The sequence below is a fragment of the Mya arenaria genome, chromosome 4 (genome assembly GCF_026914265.1).
Source record: "Mya arenaria isolate MELC-2E11 chromosome 4, ASM2691426v1".
NCBI lineage: Eukaryota > Metazoa > Mollusca > Bivalvia > Myida > Myidae > Mya > Mya arenaria.
In genome coordinates this window covers 43,498,943-43,523,732 of record NC_069125.1, presented here as the reverse complement: position 1 = coordinate 43,523,732, position 24,790 = coordinate 43,498,943, and the positions used below count along the sequence as shown (strand labels likewise).

The 24,790-nt window shown below is 32.9% G+C and overlaps 1 protein-coding gene across 1 annotated transcript in view; it reads left to right on the top strand.

Annotated features, from left to right (window-relative positions):
* The window catches only part of LOC128230827 (prion-like-(Q/N-rich) domain-bearing protein 25), a 61,866-nt gene that overhangs the window by 23,145 nt on the left and 13,931 nt on the right, over positions 1-24,790 (top strand). Inside the window, exons 8-9 of the mRNA XM_052943270.1 lie at positions 15,586-15,738; positions 17,235-17,360. Of these exons, the coding sequence (XP_052799230.1) occupies positions 15,586-15,738; positions 17,235-17,360 (279 nt within the window). The remainder of the gene's footprint in view (positions 1-15,585; positions 15,739-17,234; positions 17,361-24,790) is intronic.

The window sequence follows — 24,790 nt, the reverse complement described above, 5'->3', positions numbered from 1 at the left end:
ATTGCTTTTCATGTTATTTTTCTTCTTCTTGTCGTTTTTAACAATCGTTTTTCTTGACAATAAAATCCCGAAAAGCAGGGATATTGGTTTTGATTGAGGATGCTATTGGAAAATAATCATCCATTCATTCTAGATACACGCGGTGTATAAAAATGTCGTTAAAGAAAATACAACTGTCCCGAATAAACTAATAATAGCAGTAATGTTTTTTTACGATATGTAATGTTAAGCGAATATCATTATTTTAACTGCATTAATTGCCTTGACATTTACTCTTCAGCTTTATGCGACGAAATAGCAATAGAAAATTGTCTTTTTTCAACAGAACGGAAAAAAAATCGGCGTTGATACTCTGCGTTCTTGTGGCATTGCTCTATGAGGAGATTGAAGCAGGTTCATGATTTATGTATTTAATTATGAATATAAATCACTTAAGTTTATTCATACAAATCTATGAAAAAATAATAATAAAATAATTTAAATAACATAACTTACATTGAGATATCCTGAATACGGAGTGGTTGGGTGACCTTTTAGGATAGATGAACGTTGTCTTCAATCAGTCGTCAACAATTGGTACTTCTAAAATATACATATATATATTTGGTGACACGGACTAAAGTATGCAAGCTGTTTTTTTATATATATATGCCTGTTTTGAATCGATGACCTGAATTTGAAATAATTTTTCGTGATTTATCATGTTGGTTGCTCTTGGGAGTGACTGCACAAATGATTTTTGTGCTGTCCAAAACGCCGAGTGTGTAGATGGAACACAAAATGTGCCTATTCCGATGGATATACACAACAGAACGCCGCCTGCAAAGCAAGTAGGTTATACAGGGTACTGCAACTAATGATGCAGTATGTACAAGTATAATAGTTCGCAAATATGATTGAAACTGTCAACTTTTATCGTGATTTTTCGGCATAATTCAGCAAATTAAGCAAATAAATTAATCGCCTGGAAAAAAAAACAGATTTCGAACATTTTTTTTTTATCAAACTTTCCTTTGCATTTATTGGTCATAGCATTCTTTCTTTTTTTTCCTTGATTGAAATAATTCTTGATTAAAAATGACAAAAACATGATCGTGTTAAAAATATTCTCAAAGTGCTAAATTTATGTGGTTTCGTTTTGTATTCTAGTCATTAGAAGCCACCAGAATGAGTCAAAATAAAATCGGATTCAATGTCTTCAAAAACCAAGTGATTGTTCGGTAGTATTAGTTTGACGATGAAATTACATATAAATTTATTATAGATGTACAAACTTCTACAAAAGAGTTGTCATTGTCTATGTGGCATGTTGGGGGTAATAAGGAGTTCCGACATTATCCATGCGTGTTTGAATAAAGCAATTCCAGCCTATCCACTCAACAATGTAATGTGGCGTCATTGTGATATGTTTTTAAAAAGATATTCAGTTTACTTAGTGAAAACATAGTGACACAATCAATAAATCTACTCTTTCCAAGTAATGGTTTAGCAATTATAATTCTTCTCTATTTTAATTGGAAGTATATAATAATATTGGTATAGAGTCATATTCTATTATATGTGAAAATATAACACACACAAAGGTATTGTATTGTCTACTATCAAACAATTATATATTATTATAGGTGTATTTTTAATTATATTTTTGTTGAAATAGGCCGTAGAATTCTACTCCTGCAATTATATTAGTAATTAAGCGAAACGGTGTAAAAAGTATAAAACATTTCAGATCTTGGTGGTACATGTGTTACCAACGACGACTGAGCGAATGGAGTCTGTGATACCACCAGAACAACGAGCATTTGCGCTCTCGGTAAAATATATTCAAAAATGAATCATCCGATTACATCACTTTAGTTGCGATATATAATCATTAAGTGTGTGTTGTTCCAAAGTATCGTTTCATTCCATATCTATATTTGTCAAATAAGCATGTAGTCTTGCCTTTTTCTATTCAAATTGTGAACAGGTGACACAGACTCATGTGCGGCACCAAACGCAGACAAATGCGTATTGAACGCCGAATGTACGAGCGACACCTGTTCATGTAAAACGGGTTATACGGCAGCAGGCAAACTCTGCATTGGCGGTAAGTATCAGTCTTAGCATTTAATCGAATCTGTTTTTGAGGTTTTTTATTCTAAATATAGTCTGCCATTTAAATTTATCTATGTCTATCATTCAATGTATATTCTTACAGCGTTAGGATCAGAATGCAAAACATCCACCGGATGTGGGGAAAATGACGTTTGTGACACAGTTGCCATTCCTGCGACGTGTGTTTTAGGTAATGTTTACAAGCATAGATTATGTACTGTATAGTTAAAATATTTATTAATTTACCACGGCGTGGGTGTTTTTTTATATCAAATGAAACACATATTTACTAACATTCTTATTTAAATAGTGTAAAAGCTAATGGTAGTGATTATATCTTATGATAGTATTAGCGTTATAAATGCAATATTCTTTGCTTTACTATCAAACTTTAGAAGGCCTTAAACCTACCAGCTAGATAACACTCAACATAAAATCAATATAGCATGGCCTAATTGAGATGATTTTTGAACAGACATCATAAAAGCCTCGGTTGTACAACGAATAGTTAAACATATTTGATAAAACATTTCAGATCTTGGAGGTTCTTGCGTAACCAACGACGACTGTAGGAGTGGAGTATGTGATACCACAAGAACAACGAGCATTTGCGCTCTCGGTAAAATTCATATTTATAAATGAATCATCCAATTACATTGCGTTTTTCAATATCTAATCATTCAGTCTGTACCGTGTCATTCCATATTGATATTTGACAAATAAACATGTAGCACTGCGTTCTGTTATTCGAAATGTGAACAGGTGACACAGACTCATGTGCGGCACCAAACGCAGACAAATGTGTATTGAACGCCGAATGTACGAGCGACACCCGTTCATGTAAAACGGGTTATACGGCAGCAGGCAAACTCTGCATTGGAGGTAAGATTGTTTTCAAATTTAGCATTAGAACTTAATCTTATAGTTGTCTGTTTTTTTAACAGTATTCTCTATTGAACTTATGAACTAGGTTTCTCTCTGTTTGTTCGTTATTAAACCTTTATTCGTACAGCGTTAGGCTCCATCTGTGAAAAGTCTTCTGGATGTGGAGAACATGACATATGTGATAAACATGTCAACCCTGCGAAGTGTGCTTTAGGTAATGTTTATAAGCATATGTAGTACAAGTAGTACACCACCGGGTATCCCAATTTAACGAAAGGAAGTTAGATACACACGCTGTTAATTGTTTGGTATACCAGCAATTATTAGTATCATTGTTATTAATACCCGCAATTAAAACAAATCTGTATTAAGAACCTTTCGCTTAAGAGAAACAGCAATGCGACTTGCATAATTTTTATCTTTGAACCAATGCTTGAGAAATGTTAATATTAAAGTGACCTATAGGCCCCACGGGCCGGTTGTTATTTGCATTTATATTTTTATTACGACATTACATTTATGTTATGTGCATGTCGCTATGAAAGACAATTACTTATTTAAAGTTGAACAACGCATTGATTTACCACAGCGTGAATGGATTTGTTACACAAAACAAATACTTGCTTACCTTAATATAACTACCGGTGGAAACTGTGATGTCGATGATTCCAAGTGTATGACCCACTCAGAGTGTACAGCAGAAACATGCACATGCCCAGATGCTGATGAAACCACGGAACTGTGTCCAGCACAAAGCAGCGGTAGGCACACAAACATAATCAAAACAGCACAGTAGACATATTACAGAAATCAATTGTTGTGTCGGTACAATACTTAAATTATTACTATTCTTTGTTCCGCATTTCTTTCTTTGTTCTCGTTTTAGTTTATCTGGTCTTTTAGCCGGTCAATATAAGTCTTAAATTGTGTTGTTTTTTTCATATCGAAGGATTACGTGAATCATGTTCAATGCTTGTTGTGTTGGTGTGCCTCTGGTTGAGTCATCTCTAACAGCTCAAGCCAATACTGCCGTTATGGAAATTGATCGATATGTATGTCATATTGTAAAGTTCTTGTTTGAGGCGATAACTTCCATATTATAAAATGTGACTTTGTTAAAATGTTAAAATGAATGATTATGTATAAAAGCAAATAGGATGAACAATAAGTAGTTAATTTAATAACACATTTTGTTTGTGCCAAAGTGTCACTAAAATATTCTCAAATATGAACACTTCGTCTTAAAGTACGTCCTTGAACGGAAAATGACAACTTTTTTGTCAATATATATTGAAACATTGATTAAAATTCTAAATAAATATAAATGTTTAAGGATAAGAGAATACTAAGAAGAATCACCAACAGTAAAATGTAGTGTATCGCGAGAATGGCCGATTGAAAAAGAGTTTTGAATCTAAGAATCCTTTTAATATTTGAATGCATTTAAATGTAAATACGTCTGTACACTGTGTTTGTCGTTCATGTTGCCAACGCCACATAATCACCAGAAATCAAATACTTTAGCTGAGGGATAATTTTTATACATTTGTCAGTTAAAAGTTATTAGTATGTCAAACAGCATGCTTTCGTTTTAATTACTTTTGTTGTCACAGTGTCCATACCACATATGTTTGGCATCAGCTGGCACCAAGAGTATCTAAACAACATTGTACTTATTATGCTATAATACGTGTGTATACTGCTATGCTTCGGGAACCTTAAAACACAGATTGTTTACATTTATAACATTTATAATAGAACAATACATGTAAAGTATGGATATATAATTTCTTCGCTTACATCTAACGCCTGTGTTTATTAATATCTGGAACGATATGATCTTTCATCAACATATTTTAAACAAACTGTAGCCTGTATGTACGGTAAATAAATAGTTGTGTTACACGGAAATGCTTGGATACATAACACCAGTCCATGTTCTTTTTGCAAAATTAAATGTCATCTTTTTGTGTTAAATACAGAATTTTTAACTCAGTATTTATGTGCGTTTAAAAGACATGGCAATATAACTATGTTTCTGCTTGTTCAGCTTTAAGTCGGACAAGGTTCAATCAGAAAAAAATACGATTTCTTCAAGTCTGGTTAAAGATGAATGTACAGAGTTACAATAATAGTTGATAGTATAAATGTTGAATCAACAACGCATCTATTTTCTGTCGTATTTGATTGGAGGTGATGATATCTGCGCTGCTGCATATGTGATTATCCTGGTCTTTTTCATCGCTCCAAAGTTGCATATTTCAGTGGTTTGTGGCTCCTAAGTTGAGAAATATTCAATCACAAAACTGGCAAAAGCGTTGGAATTTTAAGGTATGATTAGATTAATTAGATGTTCGAATCTAAATGCACATGGATTTACTATATTTAAATGCAAAATACTGATTTGTTTAAAAGTCATGTAACGGATGCATTTAAAGTGGGGTTAAGATAAACAGATCTTCTAAAATAGCTATGCACTGTATTTAGGTTTCATGATACTAGGAGCTGTTTCTCACTGAAATGTTTATCGGGGGTCATAGTTATATAACATGACTCAATGAAATGACTAAAATACTAAAATACTTATATTTGTGTTGTACAATTATCTAACACTTAAAGCATAAACAATGCGGATAACAACGCTGCATATAATCTATTTTTGTTTGACTATTTGTTGGAATTTAAGGTTGTTTAATACACCAATGGCTACTGAACGCTGGGCAAGATCTATGTATGACATGCGTGTTTTGAATAGTATTTATCTAGAAATATTTTACGAATAAACAGTTTTCATTAAATCTTTGTCGAAAATCTTTCTCTGGCATCTCAGCGAATGCCATAGTAATATGGAGAAATTCTACATTGCTAGTCTAAAACTGGCTCGACGGCAAATTAAGAACACACGTATCAAGGAAATACAACACATGTACACTTGTTGATCGCGACACGGTATTAAAAATGTCTATATTATTGCGTAATTGAGTAGCAATTCCATCGAATAATTGTAGAATAATAACAACATTGAAAGCAATACGTATGCTTATTATCGTAGTTCGCCTTATTTAATGGCACGCATACTATGCGACAGAAGATATAAACCAGTTTGATTATTTCCCGTCGAGAGTTTACCAAAGAAAAGCAAAACAAAATCAAAGAATACAGCACACACATTAATAAACGACATTGGGCGCTGCAATCTACCTCACGCTTACAACTTTCCCCAATCTGTGGTTCAACCAAAATGCTGAGATTAAATACATTACATGTACGCAGCGGTCAGATGGCACTGAAATAAGAATTTAGGGCGGAATCACATACAAAAATCCAGTCCATTAAATTGCAGTAAGTTATTTAAATGGACTTGCGAGTGATTGCACCAGTTTCATGCCCTGAATATGTTTAGCAGCTACTAGTATTACCAAAACATGTTTCCAAATAGCGTATTAATCCATTAGAAATTTGGTCAAATTTAACATTTTTCAACCCACCGACTAGCAGACAACATTGGTGAATGTATATAAAATTGATTGAATGAATGTTCCCTTCGAAGTGAAAAAAATAACATTTCAAGAGATAAATTAAACCAATATTTGCCGCCAGAGATGTCTACAACTTCAAATCGAAACTCTAACTGTTGACTGCTACCATTACACCTGCAGAGTAATGATATGTAACGGATCTGGGTGCCAGTGTTTCTTGGCATAGGTTTGATTTTCCTATTAGTTTGGTTGGAATTGATACAATAAACTACATGTATTGGCTATCGCGGGCTAGATGGAGTTTCTTAAACACACATAACGACGTGCAATGGACACTGGTCTATTAGGAAATATTACAGCACTGTATGTTGACTACCAATAGTAATAAAAACAGATCAAGTTTTCAAGTGTGCCTTAATCCCCATCGTGCAACTAAGTCTAAGTCAATTAAACAAAAATAACATTATATTTGCTTGTGAGATAAAGTCATAATAAATAACTGACGTTATGCCATGAATGGTATTTTAAGTGTCTGCATTTACTAACGTCTGGTACAAATAAGAGAGATAGTGTCTTTCGAATAATTGATTATTTAATTATTAATCTACACAATTGTTTAAACAATATTGTATATATGTCTTTTCCATATATTAAGCAAAACATTACGTTCTCTCCCGCTGAACGCCTAAGATACATTATTGATTGTTTCAAAGGAATGATTTTATTTTAAACATGTAAAAACAGCCGTCTTAAATGTGAACTTTAATGTGCTAAGGCTTGTACTTTAAGAGAAACGAAAGTGCAAACCATCTCAAAGGACGCCCTCCCTGTTTTAAGACATGCACATATGCCGAAATGTGTTGATGATTGGACAAATGCTTCTAATGTTATAGATCGGAGAAGACTATTCTATATTTAGGCAAAGTAACTAACTTTGTATGGTAAAACAGTTATCATTCTTGACCTCATGTATTACAGAGCGGCAAATATTTTGACCATGTTTCAAAAATTATTGCAGAATATGTGGCTTCTAGCGTCTGATTGTATGAAACTTCAGGTTTCAGGTTATCTTTTGACCAGTTAGTACGTGTAAATAATGTTATTGGTTAAAAGTAATCATAAGAGAAATATCGGCTAATCAATTATCATTTTACCAAACCAAATAATTAGTTTTATACACTTGTTGTAGCTTGTAAACAAATGACAAACCTTTACGAAGTTTTGGCATAGTGGCCAAAACGAAATAATTCATACTTGACCAGCACTGAAGCTTGATCTTAATTTCTCAATAACAAATTTGGACAAAGTTTTCTGGACTATGGTTCGAAATGTGGCCAATAGTGGGTCCAAGATTACTATTTTCCACAGTGACGTACTGTTTAACCCAACATAGCATATATAAAATCATGATCTAGACTTAAATACTCATGCTTAAATTCCATTAACATCTGGAAGGTATATACAAACATGATTACTAGTATGTTAATGTTATTGTTTTTCTTTTGAGCTTATGATCTAACTTAACTAGAATGATCAGAATTTCCAAATTAAACTTGAACTTAGATTTAATTAAATCAAGTCTGAGCAAGTTCACTGTTTCAGGTACAATTAATAGCATTATTCTGACCAAATTGCATCAAGATTTGATAGGAACATATGACAAACCTTTTGTATTCACAAGGGGGTTGTAATGTTTTGTCTTATACCAAAATGAGCTTTACAAAACAATGACCAATATTTTATGGGCACTAGCGTATCAAAAAGAAGGATGTCAGCCGCGGTAGTGCACAAAGTCAGATGATAGACACGTGGTGAGCAAAATCATTTACTTTGAATAGTTTGTGCTTCAACATGACACACGGTCAATTTGGTCAAAGTTTGATAGTTAAGGGGCCACAACTCGGGATTGATAAAAAGAATATTGCTGGTTATCAAATCTGTCCAAGATACCAGTCTCTAAAAAAATATTGTATCCAAATTTAGTAAACTTTGGAATGAAAGGCAGACTTAGTAAAGTTTTTCCCGTATACGCCCGACAAAAAAGACCATAATTCCGATTTGACTGGTACATGTTGACTGTTTATCAAACTCGTTTAAGATATCATGCCAATACAAATTGTAATCAAGTTTGACAAAAAGTTTAAAAGAATGCTTCAATTCCAGTTGCAATAAATACACTTTCGACAATAGGGGCCATAACGAAACGATCTGGCTGAGTATCAAATTTGTCAAAGACAATTTACAAAAATATTTCATCAACGTTTGGAAAAGATTACTGGATAACAAAAGTCCAAGTCAGAAAGCGGAGTATTGGTGGATCCTGTCCGTCATATGTGTTCGCAACATTTAGTCTAAAACCATACACGTGTACAAATCGTATTGGATCTGAAATATTTGAAATTGACATTTTCGGAAAGTAAACAACTCACAAATTGCTAATAGTTATAGGTTTTTTATTGAACAAATTATCTCTTATAGCATTTTGTTTCGTTCTTCACTAATTTATCAAGATTTTCATTGTTCTTTCTTTAAAAAAATACTTAGAACAAAACGCCGTTTTCAGACATATTTTCTACTCAATTGACAATGTATGGACGCCACCTTAGATTTCTCAGTCTACACGATGCATTTGTTATCTATGCCGCTACAGCCTCAGACAAATATTTTGATTACATTGACTGGTTAAAACTCTTGTAACCACCTACTCCCTTAATATATATACAATACAAACTAAAAGGACACACTCAGTAGCCAGAAGTTTAACGAAGAATATTCAATATATAACTTTTGATAATATAGTTATAAGTAGAACTGACAATTACACAAAATACGTGTTTGATTTGTTATATGTGTGGTTATTATATTTTTTTTCACAGAAATGAAACATTACAGTGACACTCTTATTCAAAATCAACACATACACAAGTATAACAAACATAAATTTTGAGTAATAAACCTTTAACTACTTTCTTAATAATGCACTTATGGAAAATATTATTTGCTGATATCAAAATTGTAGCCGTGTATTTAACAGCTGGAAACGAAAAATTATAAAATGATGGTGAATGCTAAAAGATTTACTGTGATCTACTATCGTCTCATTACGTAGAAATACCATGTTTTCTGCTCATTTCTTTCAAATTAAATTCGGTATCCTTAATAAGAACCATTGTTTTTGACATTTATTTATCCTTTTCGGAATATTAAAATAATAGTTTTAATTGTGGTAAATCTTATGTGAGAAAAAAAGTCTTTAATGTTTATTTAAACTTCCTATTATTATATTAAATATATTGGAAAGTTAAAACTTTCATTTATCAACGCTAGTTATGTTGAGAGGAAATTATCACAGTTGTTGAATGAATATATTATAATAGGAAACAGATTGTAAATAGTAACACATGTTGTTAATGTAGTCTAATAATTAATGCTACACAAAGTACAGTGTAACGTTGATAATGCTTTAGATTCCATATACTAAAACTCTGCAGATTTGTGACAAAAAAATTGTAATTAATTTGCTCTGCACTTGATAATGCGAAGTTATTATTTGCATTCGTTTCCGAATTTAAAGGTGCTTGATGTAACTATTCAACGCTTAGGAGGTTGTGATTTAATGATGTTTATATTCTAGTTATATATTAAAATGAACTGTTTCTCTTCAAGTTTCTGACACACAATGTCCTAAATTAATGACCATTAGTCAACACATAAAGTGCTCCAGACAGCAAACTTACAGTATATGTAATCTATCTTATATTTGCTCTACTTAGATCACCCAATTTTTCTGTCAAAAGATTTACAATTTATCTTAGATGAGCTGCGTTAATGATAAAAAACAGCAAACTATCAATGATTTATGATACGGTTTCAATTGACACTTCAAACGTAACAATGATGCTTTGAAAGCAAATTGCTGTCGTATATTAGTTTATGATGCTCACAAATCACAACAAAATCCCTTTAATGCAATCGACAGCTACAAGTGTCATACAAGCACACCTCTGTTTACTGAATTGCGTTTCCCCATGTGCAAATAATGTATAAAATTTATTACGTTGATGCAAATAGTTAAATATATCTAATTGGCGTATGTTAACTTACTGGATTATGTTTCAATGTATGATTTAATTCTGCAAATATCATTTAGATGTGAAAGTATACATCGCGGAGCTGGGTAGTTACATGATCATTTGCCCGAAATACCAATAACGACCCGTGGCGTAAGCATAGGCAAATTTCAAGGAGTAACCTCTTTAATGCATATGCTATTTCTTATTTGTTTGTTTACTTTTTTTATAGTTTATCTCAACTAAAGGCTTGTATTACTATCATTTTGAAATCTTGATAACGAAGAAATAAACTAACCCTTAATACATTTTAAATATAAGGCAGCATATGTCGCGAAAGACTAAACTGTTGGTATGGACTGGTTTCGCAAACTCTGATCGAGATTTAGTGTTCCCAACGCGTCATGTTGCTTTTATCTAGAGGCGGTTCACAAACCAGACAATCATGATAGGCCTGGGCATACCCTAATGCCAGATACGTTACCAGTATAATTTTCAAATGGATCCAGATGACACATTTAGCTATAGTTGAGATAAGTAAGTGCTTTGCATTACTATCACCCATGTCGAATGAAAAGCAACCCTTTTTCATAAAAAACCCTTATTTTTTGAGATCCCACAGATATATCCACATTGTAATGTTAGAAACTAGAAGGTACGTCACCATTATAATCTTATATTATTCGGAAACGCTATCTTAAGTTATCAGTTATCTTATTTAAATTAAAAAATATCATTATTACGCTTTTCACATGCCTGAAATCGTTATATTATATTTTAAAAACACTATCGATAAAGGCCCATCTTTTATGACACTAGATATGTTACTTCCAGATACGCTACCATTTAAACAATTAAATCACTTTAATTGGCATCGGATAGTACTTGACATGCATCAGACACATGTTTTAATGTCAAATGATGTACACTAATATGATTAGGTCGCGTGTCATGTCAGGGAAGCTGGTTTTTTTTGTTATTTACAAAATCGCTAGGAAGTTCAACACACGGTGTGTTTTTTGTTGTTAAATTATTACAAATGTCATCAAAATGATTATTATTGCTCGTGATTTATATAGTATTCATATATATGCGTCTATAAACGTAGTAGTTTGAAAATTTAAACCATTACTGTGGATTTGAATATACTTTAGCTAAATAACGTATCTGGTCATTGAAGTAAAATGAACTTGGACAATGTAAACATTAAAGATTAACATATACAATTCAGTTGCACATAAATTATGTGTGTTCTTAGGAAATAATGACATATTTAAGCAGTTTAAAAGCAATATAATGGCACAGACATTGTATAATATGATTTATTTTGATAACAAATTAATCGAAGAGAATTTATTATAATACACACCATATGTGGTGATACCCGGCAGAAATACTTCTTTGGTCATAAGAGAGGTAAAAAAAAACAATAATCAAATAATCAATCAATCAATCAATCAATCAATATCAATCAATCAATCAATCAATCAATCAATCAATCAATCAATTAAAAAACAAACAACAAATCAAAAACGTTTAAAACATTTTCATTCACATGTCTTGTGTCACTGAAGCGAATAAACGATTTGAGGTATTCAATGTGACGGCTAGGAAATGCATGATGTGGAAACAAATGACGAAGGCAACAAAGGTGAACTTAGAAGGTTGAATATTGTTAACTATCTATTTTAAAGAATACATGGAAATTGAAAAAGTAGGGTTCTATTAAATTCAAAAGTTTAAAAATTAATTTAAAATTAAATATGAATCTATAACTTTAAAAATATTTCTGAAAACGTGTTGAAAGGCTACAAGTTTAGAGATTAACATATTCTTGCAATCAGTCACAATTTTCTACGGTTGCTTTGTCGCGGTAGATTACCGGGGGGGGGGGGGGTGCGTGATACGTGGAAAGAGTAAAGGGAAGTTTACCTCACCCTCACTCATAGAGATCTGGAATTACACTCGAATGGTGAACTTATTACTGTCTGTAGTTTTTCATATAAATTTAACACGCAAACTTATATAAATTATTTCATATAAGGAAATAAAATGTGGTATTGCAAAAACAGCATTATATATAAAATAAGTACAGACGTTTTAAGAGAAACACACGTGTAAGCATAATTCGGAAAAAGAAGTATAAATTATAAGACATGAATACAAATTTATTTTGTCCATACAAGTCTACTAACTGCAAGATATTAATGGTTCAATATTTCTGTGTTAAAAACCGTCCCACAAGGCGATGGCTAAACAGGAAACATGATCTTAATCACACCAGGTTTTGCACCTTATAAAACTATGGTGTGTATTCCCTTTTATGAAGAAAAGATATGTTTTGGCAAATATTATACTATATTATTTTAAGAATAACATAGCTAACAAGTATTACTAAATCTTTATTACGTTTCAATTTGCTAAATACTTTTATCGTAAAAATATCAGCACGTTTTATTTAACTCTGGCCAAATTTTTCAGAACAAAGCATTGATCTACTAGTAGATTTTAAACCCATATGGTCAAATATTATACAAATAACGACAAAACAAACACTCATGCATGTATACATATATGACACTCGATCTTATTTAGCAATGCACAATCAAAATGATCACAAATAAATAAATGTTATGTTTAACTGATATATTGCACATTTAATACTGCGTATAGCTATACTAATATTAACTATTCCATTATGTCTTTAATAAAAACAACATATAAACATGACTGTGTTAGATGAAACAATTAGTCGTAAAATCAAACAAAAAACTAAAACAGCCACTTGCACTTTAAAAAGTCTCTTCATATATGGCGATAAAATATTAAGATTCCAGGTTTTTAAACATCAACATTTCATAAAATAGAGATTTGAAATCATAATATCGCTATATAATTTCTAGAACTTTCAACTAAAAAATATTACTTAGCCTATATAATTTTACATGCTATGTACATCTATAACATACACTAACGCAAATGATTACGTTATAGGTTAAACGCTATCATAACTTATACATTTCAATGTTAAAATAAATATTATTTTTATTGTTAAAATATCTATAGTTTAAGCAAATGAAAATGAAATGTACAATATAAGCCAACTTGGCCAATCGCAGTACTTTATTACAAATATTTAATCTCAATGTAGTATACAAGTTTCATGTTTTTTCGTTTATCTTAACTTCCCCGCCTAATCAAAGGCTGTTGATCACCCGCATTATTCAGAATCCAATGAATGAAAACATTATTGACATCTATTTATAAGCAAGCTAAACCAAGTCAGTTCACGATTTCCGACAGGATTTGCTATTGAAAGCCATAAATCTTTCAGCTTCAAAACAAGTGAAACGTTGCCTCACGTACAGCATAAAACTTAATTGAAATTCCCCATTAAAAACAAGATAAATGAGTATTCGCGAGCTATCCTCAGCTCGTAAACATAGTATACGGCGAGAAAAATGTCCCACCCCCCAAACAAATAAAATATTTTTTTTTATTTAATTTTCATTTAGAATGATTTTGTATTTCACTGTTAACTCTTATGTGATAGTTTCGGGATATTGTCAGGATAATATATTATCAATTGTATTTTAGATATAAAATTTAATGTTAACATTAATATTAATGTTACAAATATCTTGCCGTGTGTATATTTATTGCGTGTATTTTGGTCTGAACAGATTCGCCAATCAATCAGTAACCATGCTGATAAAATGATTGATTATTTCAGGTCATTTCCAGTAAGGTTTTAGTAAACGTTAACCATACACAATGTGATGAAAAACGTATGCTTCACATGCTAAATATTTATGGCCATGTTTTAACGAACGCTTGTTTTATGTCAGATAAAGTAATAACAGAAGCGTGCACTGCGGCTGACAATTTTTGCACCACTGTGGGCACGGCGTGTGTTGGTGAAGGCGGGAGTACAAGTACAACAAAGTGTCTCTGTGACGGGGACTACGTGGCTAAAACAGATAATAGCGGTTGTCTCAAAAGTGAGAGCATACTGGATTGTGTCATATTTTCATAAAGCTATGATTGATGATTGCCGATGATAATTTTAAATGCGTTGTTGCTATTATACCATACGAAACAAGAGCAGTAGCCAAAAATATAATGCGATCTTGATAAGTGACCCAAAGATATATAAGATAACAAACAAAACGATAAACTGGAACATCCGTAAAAAGGGATATTTTTAGAAATATTTTAATATACCAGAAATGTTTTCGACTACTAACACCTGGAAAAATGGGTAGTCCACGGATTTATGACCTGACTGTGCATTCAACAGAGGGAATAAATATTTGAATAAAGAAATGAGAATATGAATTACCAGTATTAAGTATTAATTCGTAAAATTACAGTAAATTTCATTGTTTTATGAGATAAAATCATATGTATGCTTAACTTAGAATGCTATACACATTACTTTTAGGGTTTAAAGGGAACACTTTTATACCAACCAACATGAATTACTGTTAGCCAGGAGGGATTCTTTTTTTTAGCGGCTTGGCCCTGTAGTTTACATTTAACTGCACATGCAACACCAAAAATGTGTCGAATTTTACCAACACTTTAAGTGTGTGTGTGTCTTCAACTTTAAAATTTCAAACGATAGGTTGTTATTATAACAAAGATCGGAGGCGTAACAACTAAAAACTAACCGGACAATACTATTGATTAACTTGTTTATCAGGATTAAATTTGAATTGAATCTTATTGTTTAAACCCAATCGGGTTAAGAAATAGTTATTGCTAAGTGAGAACTTAACAGAGGTAAGGCGATTTATGAAATTATCTTTTAAACTATAGTATGTAAAAATCTAATGTTGACATTATAGCCACATTAGTATTGACGTATATATATAATGAGTGTGTTTTTGTCGGAACAAACATTCATCAATCAATCAGTAATCACGCCGATAAAATGATTGACAAGTTCAGGTAATTCCCAGTAAGGTTCAGTAAACGTTCACCAATAAACAATATAATGAAAAACGTATGCTACACTGGCCATGTTTTAACGAACGTGTGTTTTATGCCAGACAAAGGAATCGGAGAGGCGTGCACTGCGGCTGATAATGTTTGCACTACTCTGGGCTCGGCGTGTGTTGCTGACGGCGGGAGTACAAGTACAACAAAGTGTCTCTGTGCTGATGACTATGTGGCTAATACAGATAATAGCGGTTGTCTCAAAAGTAAGAACATATTGAATTGTGAGATATTTTCGTATTTCATAAGCTATGATTGATGAATACCGGTAAAAAAATCAATAACCTTGTTTTTATTATTCCATACAAAACAAAAGCAGTAGCCAAACATCTAATGCGATCTTGTTAAGTGTGCCGACGATAAAACAAACTAGAAACACTGTTAACATCCCTAATAACGAATAGTTTAAGAAATATTGTGATATACCAGAACTGTTTTTGACTTCCAACCCCCGTTTTTAATTGAGTAGTCAATGGAATTTAGACGTGACAGTGTATTTAAAATAAGAGATAAATATTAGAATAAAGAAATGAAAATACTCACTGCCAGTAACAATATGTAACAATACGATCATAGATGCTATGATATAGATGCTTAACCTAGTATTACTTTACCTTTAAAACGTCCTAAATGACAAATTGTAACTATCTAACATTCACTGGCCGGGGTTATGTCTATCCATCTCCAATTGATTGTAAGCTAACACAAAATTGCCGTTTAAAAATAGAAAGCGACAGTACATGCAGTGCGGAATCGGAGTGCATAGCCCATGCTGTATGTTCAAGTACAAAATGTCAGTGTGCCACCGACTTCACCTCAACCACCGACAAAACAGAATGTCGTAAAAGTAAGTCGTTTCTTTGACCAACCAGCATAAACTCCTGTTAACTAGGAGTGATTGTTTCCACTGAAAGTTACAAGGTGGAAAGATCAGCTTTTGAAATCAATGTTTAACATGTATATTATCTGTGTTAGTTGTCTCATGTGTATGAATGTAAATTTATAATACCTGACAGGATAATAGTTATTGTTTGTCTGTTTAACATGTCCCTGTGGTTTCCATTGTATGGCACATGAAGGAATGAAAATGTGTGGTACGATTCCGAAACCTTTGACAGTATATGCTTTCTTCGACCACCGAAATCCGATCTTAATGCTAATGTAATTTCAATGTTTAGAGGCGTTACAAATAAATTAAAACGGACAATAAAACTGCCAATTCAGTATGTTTATCAGAGTTGAATATAATGGAATTTCATTATTGAAACCCAATTGGATTAAGACATAGTAATTAACATTTCATATTTGTATCCTTTAAGGTGTTCATACATACTTGTATTCAAAAATGTTTGAATTGTATAACTAATTCCCTAGAAAATTAAACACGTTAATGACCTGGTCCCTGTCTGGTGGATATACTGATATGTTATTGTATACTTAAATATGCTGCGGGTCAACAACTGTGTGTGCCGATGGTGGCGTTTGTGATATCAACTCTGACTCTCCAACATGTGCTATGGGTATGTTCTATATCACAATGTCGACATTATCAATGAAAACTTCAGAGCAATCGCTGCAAAATAAAAACGTATGTAGCTGGGCAATACATTCTGCCATTGACGACATTTTATTTTAGGGAACAGAATATACGCCTTAGTTTAACTTAAATTATAACACATGAATCTTTTGCATTTGTATTCAGGGAATGGTGGAACATGCGATGCCGATTCGAAGTGTGTAGCCAACTCAAAGTGTACAGAGACGAAATGTACCTGCACTAACGGAGAGGCCGATGAAACAACGAAACTGTGTCCATCTCGAAGTGGCGGTAGGTATAAATGCATAGTTAAACAACAACCTACATGACACAGAGTTTCTTCGTGTTAATAACCGTTGACGAATTTCTTGGTGATGCTAGTGTTGTTCTCCGTTTGCTATCTTGTTTGGGCTTCCTTTATCTTTTATATTTTCGTGCATAGCATCCTTGTCTTATATTTTGTCCTTTTTATTTTCATTTCGAAGGTTTACGAGAATCGTCTTCGATGCTTGTAGTGACGCTGTGCCTCTGGTTGAGCCTGTTCTAACTGCCACTGGAATCTATTAGACTGCAGAAATTACTGTCTGTCATAATTAGAGCTTTGTGTGATATAAAGATAATTATTCATCTGTCATGTATGGTTCATGTATGGTTTAATAACCTGTTCTTTATCATATTTCCTTAATATGTATACAATGTAAAACAATTTGTGTATATGCCAATGTAAAACATGTCATGGAATACACATTGAAATATATAAGTCAATTTAAATAGAGTAAAAATATTATTAGGCCGCATTGAATTCTTTGTTCGACGGCTTGAGTGTTGCTCTTCTTAGTAAATCACAACAGTAATATTTCTTAATAAATAACGAACTGCTTCGATTACGTAACAATGAAGCTAATAAAGCTGTATTTCAATATAAAATTTGGTACGAATATTTCATGAGGGCGTTACCTTTTACAAGTTTCTAAGTGTACTTAGTAATGTTCACCATTTTCATTCCCATTATACATTTTATGGGTAAAGTACGTTTGTTTTGGCCTGCTTTCGTTTTAAAACTTCATCAGAAAATTATACTTTATATTCATTTCGGCCTCTGAAAGCAATTCAAAATCCGTAGAACAATCTTTTAATTCGTGTGACCTTATATCAACAGAAATACCTTAAAAGATGGAAATATTATTGCCAATATCAACCAAGTGAAATATAAGTATTCGATAACCAATAAAATAAAAATTACAACTCTACATTATATAGAGAATAGTACGAATCACTCTCATAAAGGCACTTATCTAAACATATTACTCTCCTTAGTAAGGTCAATAATCTATGTGTTAATTGATATAAATGGAATTGTGAAATGTAATAAGGTATTGACCCATAAATCGGTAGCCTTGAAAAGTATCAAACGTTTGGAAATGATATACAACTTAACATTGAGACTATTTACGTTTGTTCCCATTTTATTAGTTTTTGCAATGTATGTTTCGTTATCTTATTTACCAAATTCTCCATCAGCCTTTTTAATGATATACATGCCAGCTTTATATTATGTTTTATTTTATGGTCGTTTGTACTATCAGATGACTATTTTACGTAATTTTACTATTGACAATCTAGATTTGTATCAAACATTCGAGTTTAAGTTAGCTTTCGTAAGTTTATGATTAGTTTAAGAATAGCTTGGACTGGTTTTGATTTATTTGTTGTTTAGAGATAAGAAGAAAATAACATAACACTAATAGGAATTCCATCTTGATAAATAAAAAAATTGCTCATTCCAAAACAAAACAAAAGTTGTAAAAACGGTAAATCTGTGAGAGTGCACCTTTAACTTGTTAATACTAATAATGAGACGTCATCAACTGTAATAGTTGCAAATTGTGATAATGTCCGATTAAGCCGTGTTTAGAACTATCGACTCCTTTTCATGTTCTATTTGTTTTTGTATTTAACTGTAAATATATAATATTATGTGTGTGCACAATTTATGTCATCCCTCATATTGCCAGCGCATGATAACAATCATAAATTAAATACATGACAGGTTAATGTAAAACTCGTTATAAGTCTTATTCTGTCAAAATGGAAGTTTTATTTTTTTTATTTTCGATATGTAAGTAGTTTACAAAACTGTCACTGTCAATACCACATGTTTTGAACGTCACATGGTAACTTGACCCGTATCCGATCAACTCATTTCTGCATTGATTTTGGGTCTATGCAAGCAAGTTTTTAAACACAATACGGTTCAAAGATTATTTTTTTAAAGTTGTTATGCTTATGATAGAATGCACGATTTTTTAAATGTACTTATAATACATGGCAACCAAATATCAATACATATGTATATATACCACTAGTGTAGTAATAAAGAATGAGTTGATCATTAATTTGTATAAAGATATCAAATGATATGCAGAAAAAAGAACCAATTACTTGAACCCAAAGTAAATTCTAAAAGAGTGTACAGGGACATACAACAAGTTTAAAGAATAAATGATAAAAAGGGAAAATAATACATTCCTGTCGTATCTGATTCAAGGTGTTGATATCTGCGCTGGTGTGAATATTCTTGTCTTGTCCAGCCTTCCAGAGTGGCCATGGATATTTCAGTGGTGTGTAGCTTCTAAGTGGAAAAGGAATCTACCACAGAATGACAAAAGTGTTTGAATTTCAAAAATATGATACCATTAATTTAATATTCCATTTTGAATGCGCATGAATAACCTATAATTGTATGTTTATTATTGTTTTTATTTAAAGTCGAGCAACCGGTCCTTTAAAATTCTTGTTAAAATAAACAATTCCTCTATAGCTATAACATGTGATTAGGTTTCATGATACTAGGAGCTGTTCCTCACTGAAATGTCTGTCATATTCAACATCAAATTACATTAAAAATACTACTAGATATATTGTGGTCGTATGATTATCTATCATTTTAACCATACACAATATTGATATTGATTTACATCACACAATTCTAGTTACGTTTGTCGATTTTATAAATCTAAGGAATGGCCACTGAACACTGGACAAGACACGTATGACATGATTGCTGTGAATGTTATTTATTAAGAACTATTTTATTTATGAATAAACAGTTTTCATTACAATATTTCTTAAATGTTTTCTTTACAATCTGAAATGGTTTTGCTGATTTTAAAAATGATTCAACTGCCTATTTTAGGGCATTTTTTAACAAGGAGTACAAGGCATGTACAGTTGCAAAATGCAAATGACAAATTTTAACTATCCATAAAAAATCAAGTAGTTTTTAAGCAGTACACTAGAGGTTTTACTGTATGCTTATGTTGATATATGGCATCGATATCATGGAGCAAAGATTGAAGGCACTTTTGATCTCTACTCAAGAGCCTAATAAAACCTTACAACCACACAGCACATACATATGTTAAGGAAAACGTGGCGGATCTTGGAGTAAGAAAACACAACTGGCTCTTCGTTGCTAAAGGTACTATTGGGTTTGTCCCTGTAGTTTCGTTGGAATTGATAGAAAGAATCATGCTGTGCATTTTATGGTTATGGAACTACTCTAAATGTTCAAAGCTATACAAGATCATGCAATTTATATAATTGATATGCAATATACAGGGATCTCCGTGAAGTCCCGAATTCTAAGGCGAAGCGGACCTTGTGCCATCGAGGCTCCCCGCACGTTGCCACTGACCGCGCACACATGACGAGAACTGGTTGAGCTTACCTGGCAAACCACCCGGAATGAGCCCCGAAGAGCCCTAACCGGTATCTGACCGATAGCCACATATTATTATTGATAACCTACCCTTTTTTAATTCACGACATTTGAAAATTAATTAAAATTTAATCTTCAGTCTGCAAATATTCTGCGTAAACGCAATTGCTCCGGATATTTAATATGTATAACTTATTTTATTCTGATATGTCCGTGAATGCATCGCAAAAATGATTCATTCATATTTTGTATCCAAATACTTTTGAACTTAATGAACTAAAAAATCGATATGATGTTTCACTTTTCGAAATTCCTCAGACAATTCTCAGAAATTTTGTCAGACAATTTTTAAATTAAACCCGAAAACGTTTTTGTTGGCGAATGTAACCTCAACATCTGGCCACAATGTTTACAGTAAATGTAACCTATCCCAACATATAGCGATAATGTTTGTATGGATAGGTTACCTATCCAAACATCTAGCCACAATGATTGTTTGTGAATGTTACCTATCAAAACATCTAACGACCATGTTTATTCGGAAATTTGACCTATCCCAACATCTGGCGACCTTTTTTAATTAAGAAAAGGAACCTTCGCTAACATCTAGCGACCATGTTTATTCGGAAATTTGACCTATCCAAACATCTTACGACCTTTTTTGGTTAGGAAATGGAACCTAAGCTAACATCTAGCGACCATGCTTGTTCGGAAATTCGACTTGTCCAAACATCTAGCGACCTTTTTTAGCTAGGAAATGGAACCTACGCTAACATCTAGCGACCATGTCAATTCGAAAATTTGACCTATCCCAACATCTGGCGACCTTTTTTAATTAAGAAAAGGAACCTTCGCTAACATCTAGCGACCATGTTTATTCGGAAATTTGACCTATCCAAACATCTTACGACCTTTTTTGGTTAGGAAATGGAACCTTAGCTAACATCTAGCGACCATGCTTGTTCGGAAATTCGACTTGTCCAAACATCTAGCGACCTTTTTTAGCTAGGAAATGGAACCTACGCTAACATCTAGCGACCATGTCAATTCGAAAATTTGACCTATCCAAACATATGGCAACCTTTTTTAGTTAGGAAATGGAACCTACGCTTACATCTAGCGACCATGTTTGTTAGGAAATTCGACCTATCCCAACATCTAGCGACCTTTTTTATTAGAAAATGTAACCTTTACTTGTATTTAGCGCCCATGTTTGTCAGGGAATGTTAACTGTCCTTTCAACTAACGACCATGTTTATTTGGAAATGTTTATTATCCCACCAACTAGCGACAATGTTTGATAGGAAATGTAAATGATCCAACTATCCAGCAACCTTTTTGTCAGGAAATGGGACCTATCCCACCATCATTTATGGACCATGTTTGTCGGGGATGGAACCTATCCCGACATCTAGCTTCCATGTTTGTCGGGGAGTATTTCTTTTCCCAACATCTGGCGACCAACTTTGTCGGGATATGTTATATAACCAACATATGGCGACCATCTTTGTCGGGGTATGTAACATATCCAACATCTGGCCACAATCTTTGTCGGGGTATATAGCATATCCAACATCTGGCGACCATTTTTGTCGGGGTATGTAACTTATCCAACATTTGGCGACTATGTTTGTCCTGGATTGTAATCTATCTCTACATCTTTAGACCATTTTTATCGTGGAATGTAATTTATCCTTAATTCTAAAGACTTTGTTTTTCGGGGAATATATCCTATCCTTCCATCTTGAGACCGTGTATGTTGTGGAATGTAACCTATCCCAAATTCTAGCGAACATGTCTGTCGGGAACGTAATCGATTACAACCCACCACCTAGGTACAATGTTACTCCAGCACGTTGCCACTGACCGACTGTTATAATATATCCCAACATTTAGCGACTATAACTGCCTGGGAACGTAAGCTGTAACAAACAACCATATAGTCATATGATTTAGAATGTAACCAATCCAACTATCTTGAAATTATGTTTGTCGGGGGATCGATACGGTTTACGGGACACAACATTTTTATTGCTGAGATATGACTTTTACAATGATCAAATTTGTGACAGAGGACAAACTGATACTTGAGATGTAATAATTGGTAAAATGTCATAGTATCGCCTTGCCCTTCGACCTTCCGATCCTAAAAAGAGTACGACAAGTTTGGCGGCTCTACACAAGCTTGTAGAAACGTAATCGTTCGGAAATGAAAGTGTACCGACGACAACGAGGTTTTTGTCATGCTCAGCAGGCATCATGGACACTCTTGTGTGGTTCCAGACATGATTTTTTTCTAACAAATGGACACTGCTTTAGCAACATTGGCTTATTGTTTCTGAAATTAATATTTTGAATATTGGAGCACCTGTGTCACCAAATTATCTTGCCAATGCGATCAAACTTTAACAATGTAACAAATATAACAATTAAAAAACAGTATAAATATTTGTAGAACTTACCTTGACACACAATCAATATATGCTTTGTTAGATGTGTATTAATATAATTTGTCATGTATATAAAACATCCTTGTGTCTTTGACTTCCTTGTAAATACCCGTATATACTTTAACCTTTGCATATTATGTTAGGAGATAATTGTTATCGTTTTAATCTCTTTAACGATTTGGAAGTTCTTAAAAAACAGTTCGTGTGACATGCCTGTGTGCAAGAGATGCAAGAGTAAATCTGACTTCATAGCATGTTCATTTTTAAGTGTTAACATGTAAAACTACTAGATGCGATAAGAACTATTTTTGGTGGATTTTCTTGTGCAATATATCTTGAGATAAAAAAGTACTTTGATATTTAAGCTTTATTATATAAAAATGTGCAGGCAAGTAAAAATTTAGTAATGAGTTTGTATAGCACTTGATAATGCCATGTAATTATTTGCATTGGTTTCCGAATTTATAGGTCCTTGAAGTAACTACTCAACCCGAAGTTGATTGTGATTAAATGACATTTGTTGTCATGTTAGGTGAAAGTGAACGTTAACCCTTCGATAGTTTCTCAATAAATTTTACACTACAAACAAACTACGATAGAGATCCCAATGCATGTTGACGTGATTGAGTATAAAACTGTAGTTCTTGCGTTGTGACCGTCCAGTGATTTAGTTTTAAGTATGTATTATGGCATGGGTGGACATGGGAGAATAGGATGGCGAGCTGTCAAGATCCGTGAAGACGAATATTATAATAAAAAAGGCCAATCCAAACTATGAAATATTTCTAAAGCATTTCACCAACCCTTTCAACACGGTAACTTTTATTCATAATGGAAATACACCTTTCAAGACAAATTGTGTCTGTTCTGTTATTTGTTCCGTTAAGGGTATTTTTTGCTTAATCCTCGTGATTATGATGCTAGGCTAGTTTCAAAGTTAGGGTCCCGAAGGGTTCATGTGTATGTAAAATGAATTAACCATTACGTCCAATCCGACCACCCCTTGTCAAAAAAACTTTACGTTACTTGTTCCATTGCCGTCATATGCATGTTAACGCAAAACATGTCATCATACAAATCATGAGGTCATCGGCCGGCACTAATGCGTTTCGGCGTTATGTTACTTTTTAACTATCACCAGGTATGGATCGTGATATTGTTGCATTTACATAAACGTCAATATGGATGAATTTCTTTAAACGATCAAACAATGAAAACTAGAGGCAAGAAGTCACAAGCCAAAAAGTCACATATACAGAAATCATATTTGGATGCCAAGGTAATGGCCAAAACGAAAAAGAACTAGAGATACAAATGTATAAATACCCTATACCCAAATACAACCACCACAAACATACGAGCCTTATTGATACTACGTACATAGGATATTTGCGGTTTAGGTTTACAAAGTTTTACCTTATCCCCATTGTGACGTAGACTGTATTTAATGTGTTTAATTAACTAAAAGCATGTACGGAATTTCATAAAATAATTATATCAATGTATTTATTACGTGTAAAAAGTCAGCAATTTACTTGACTCAGACCATG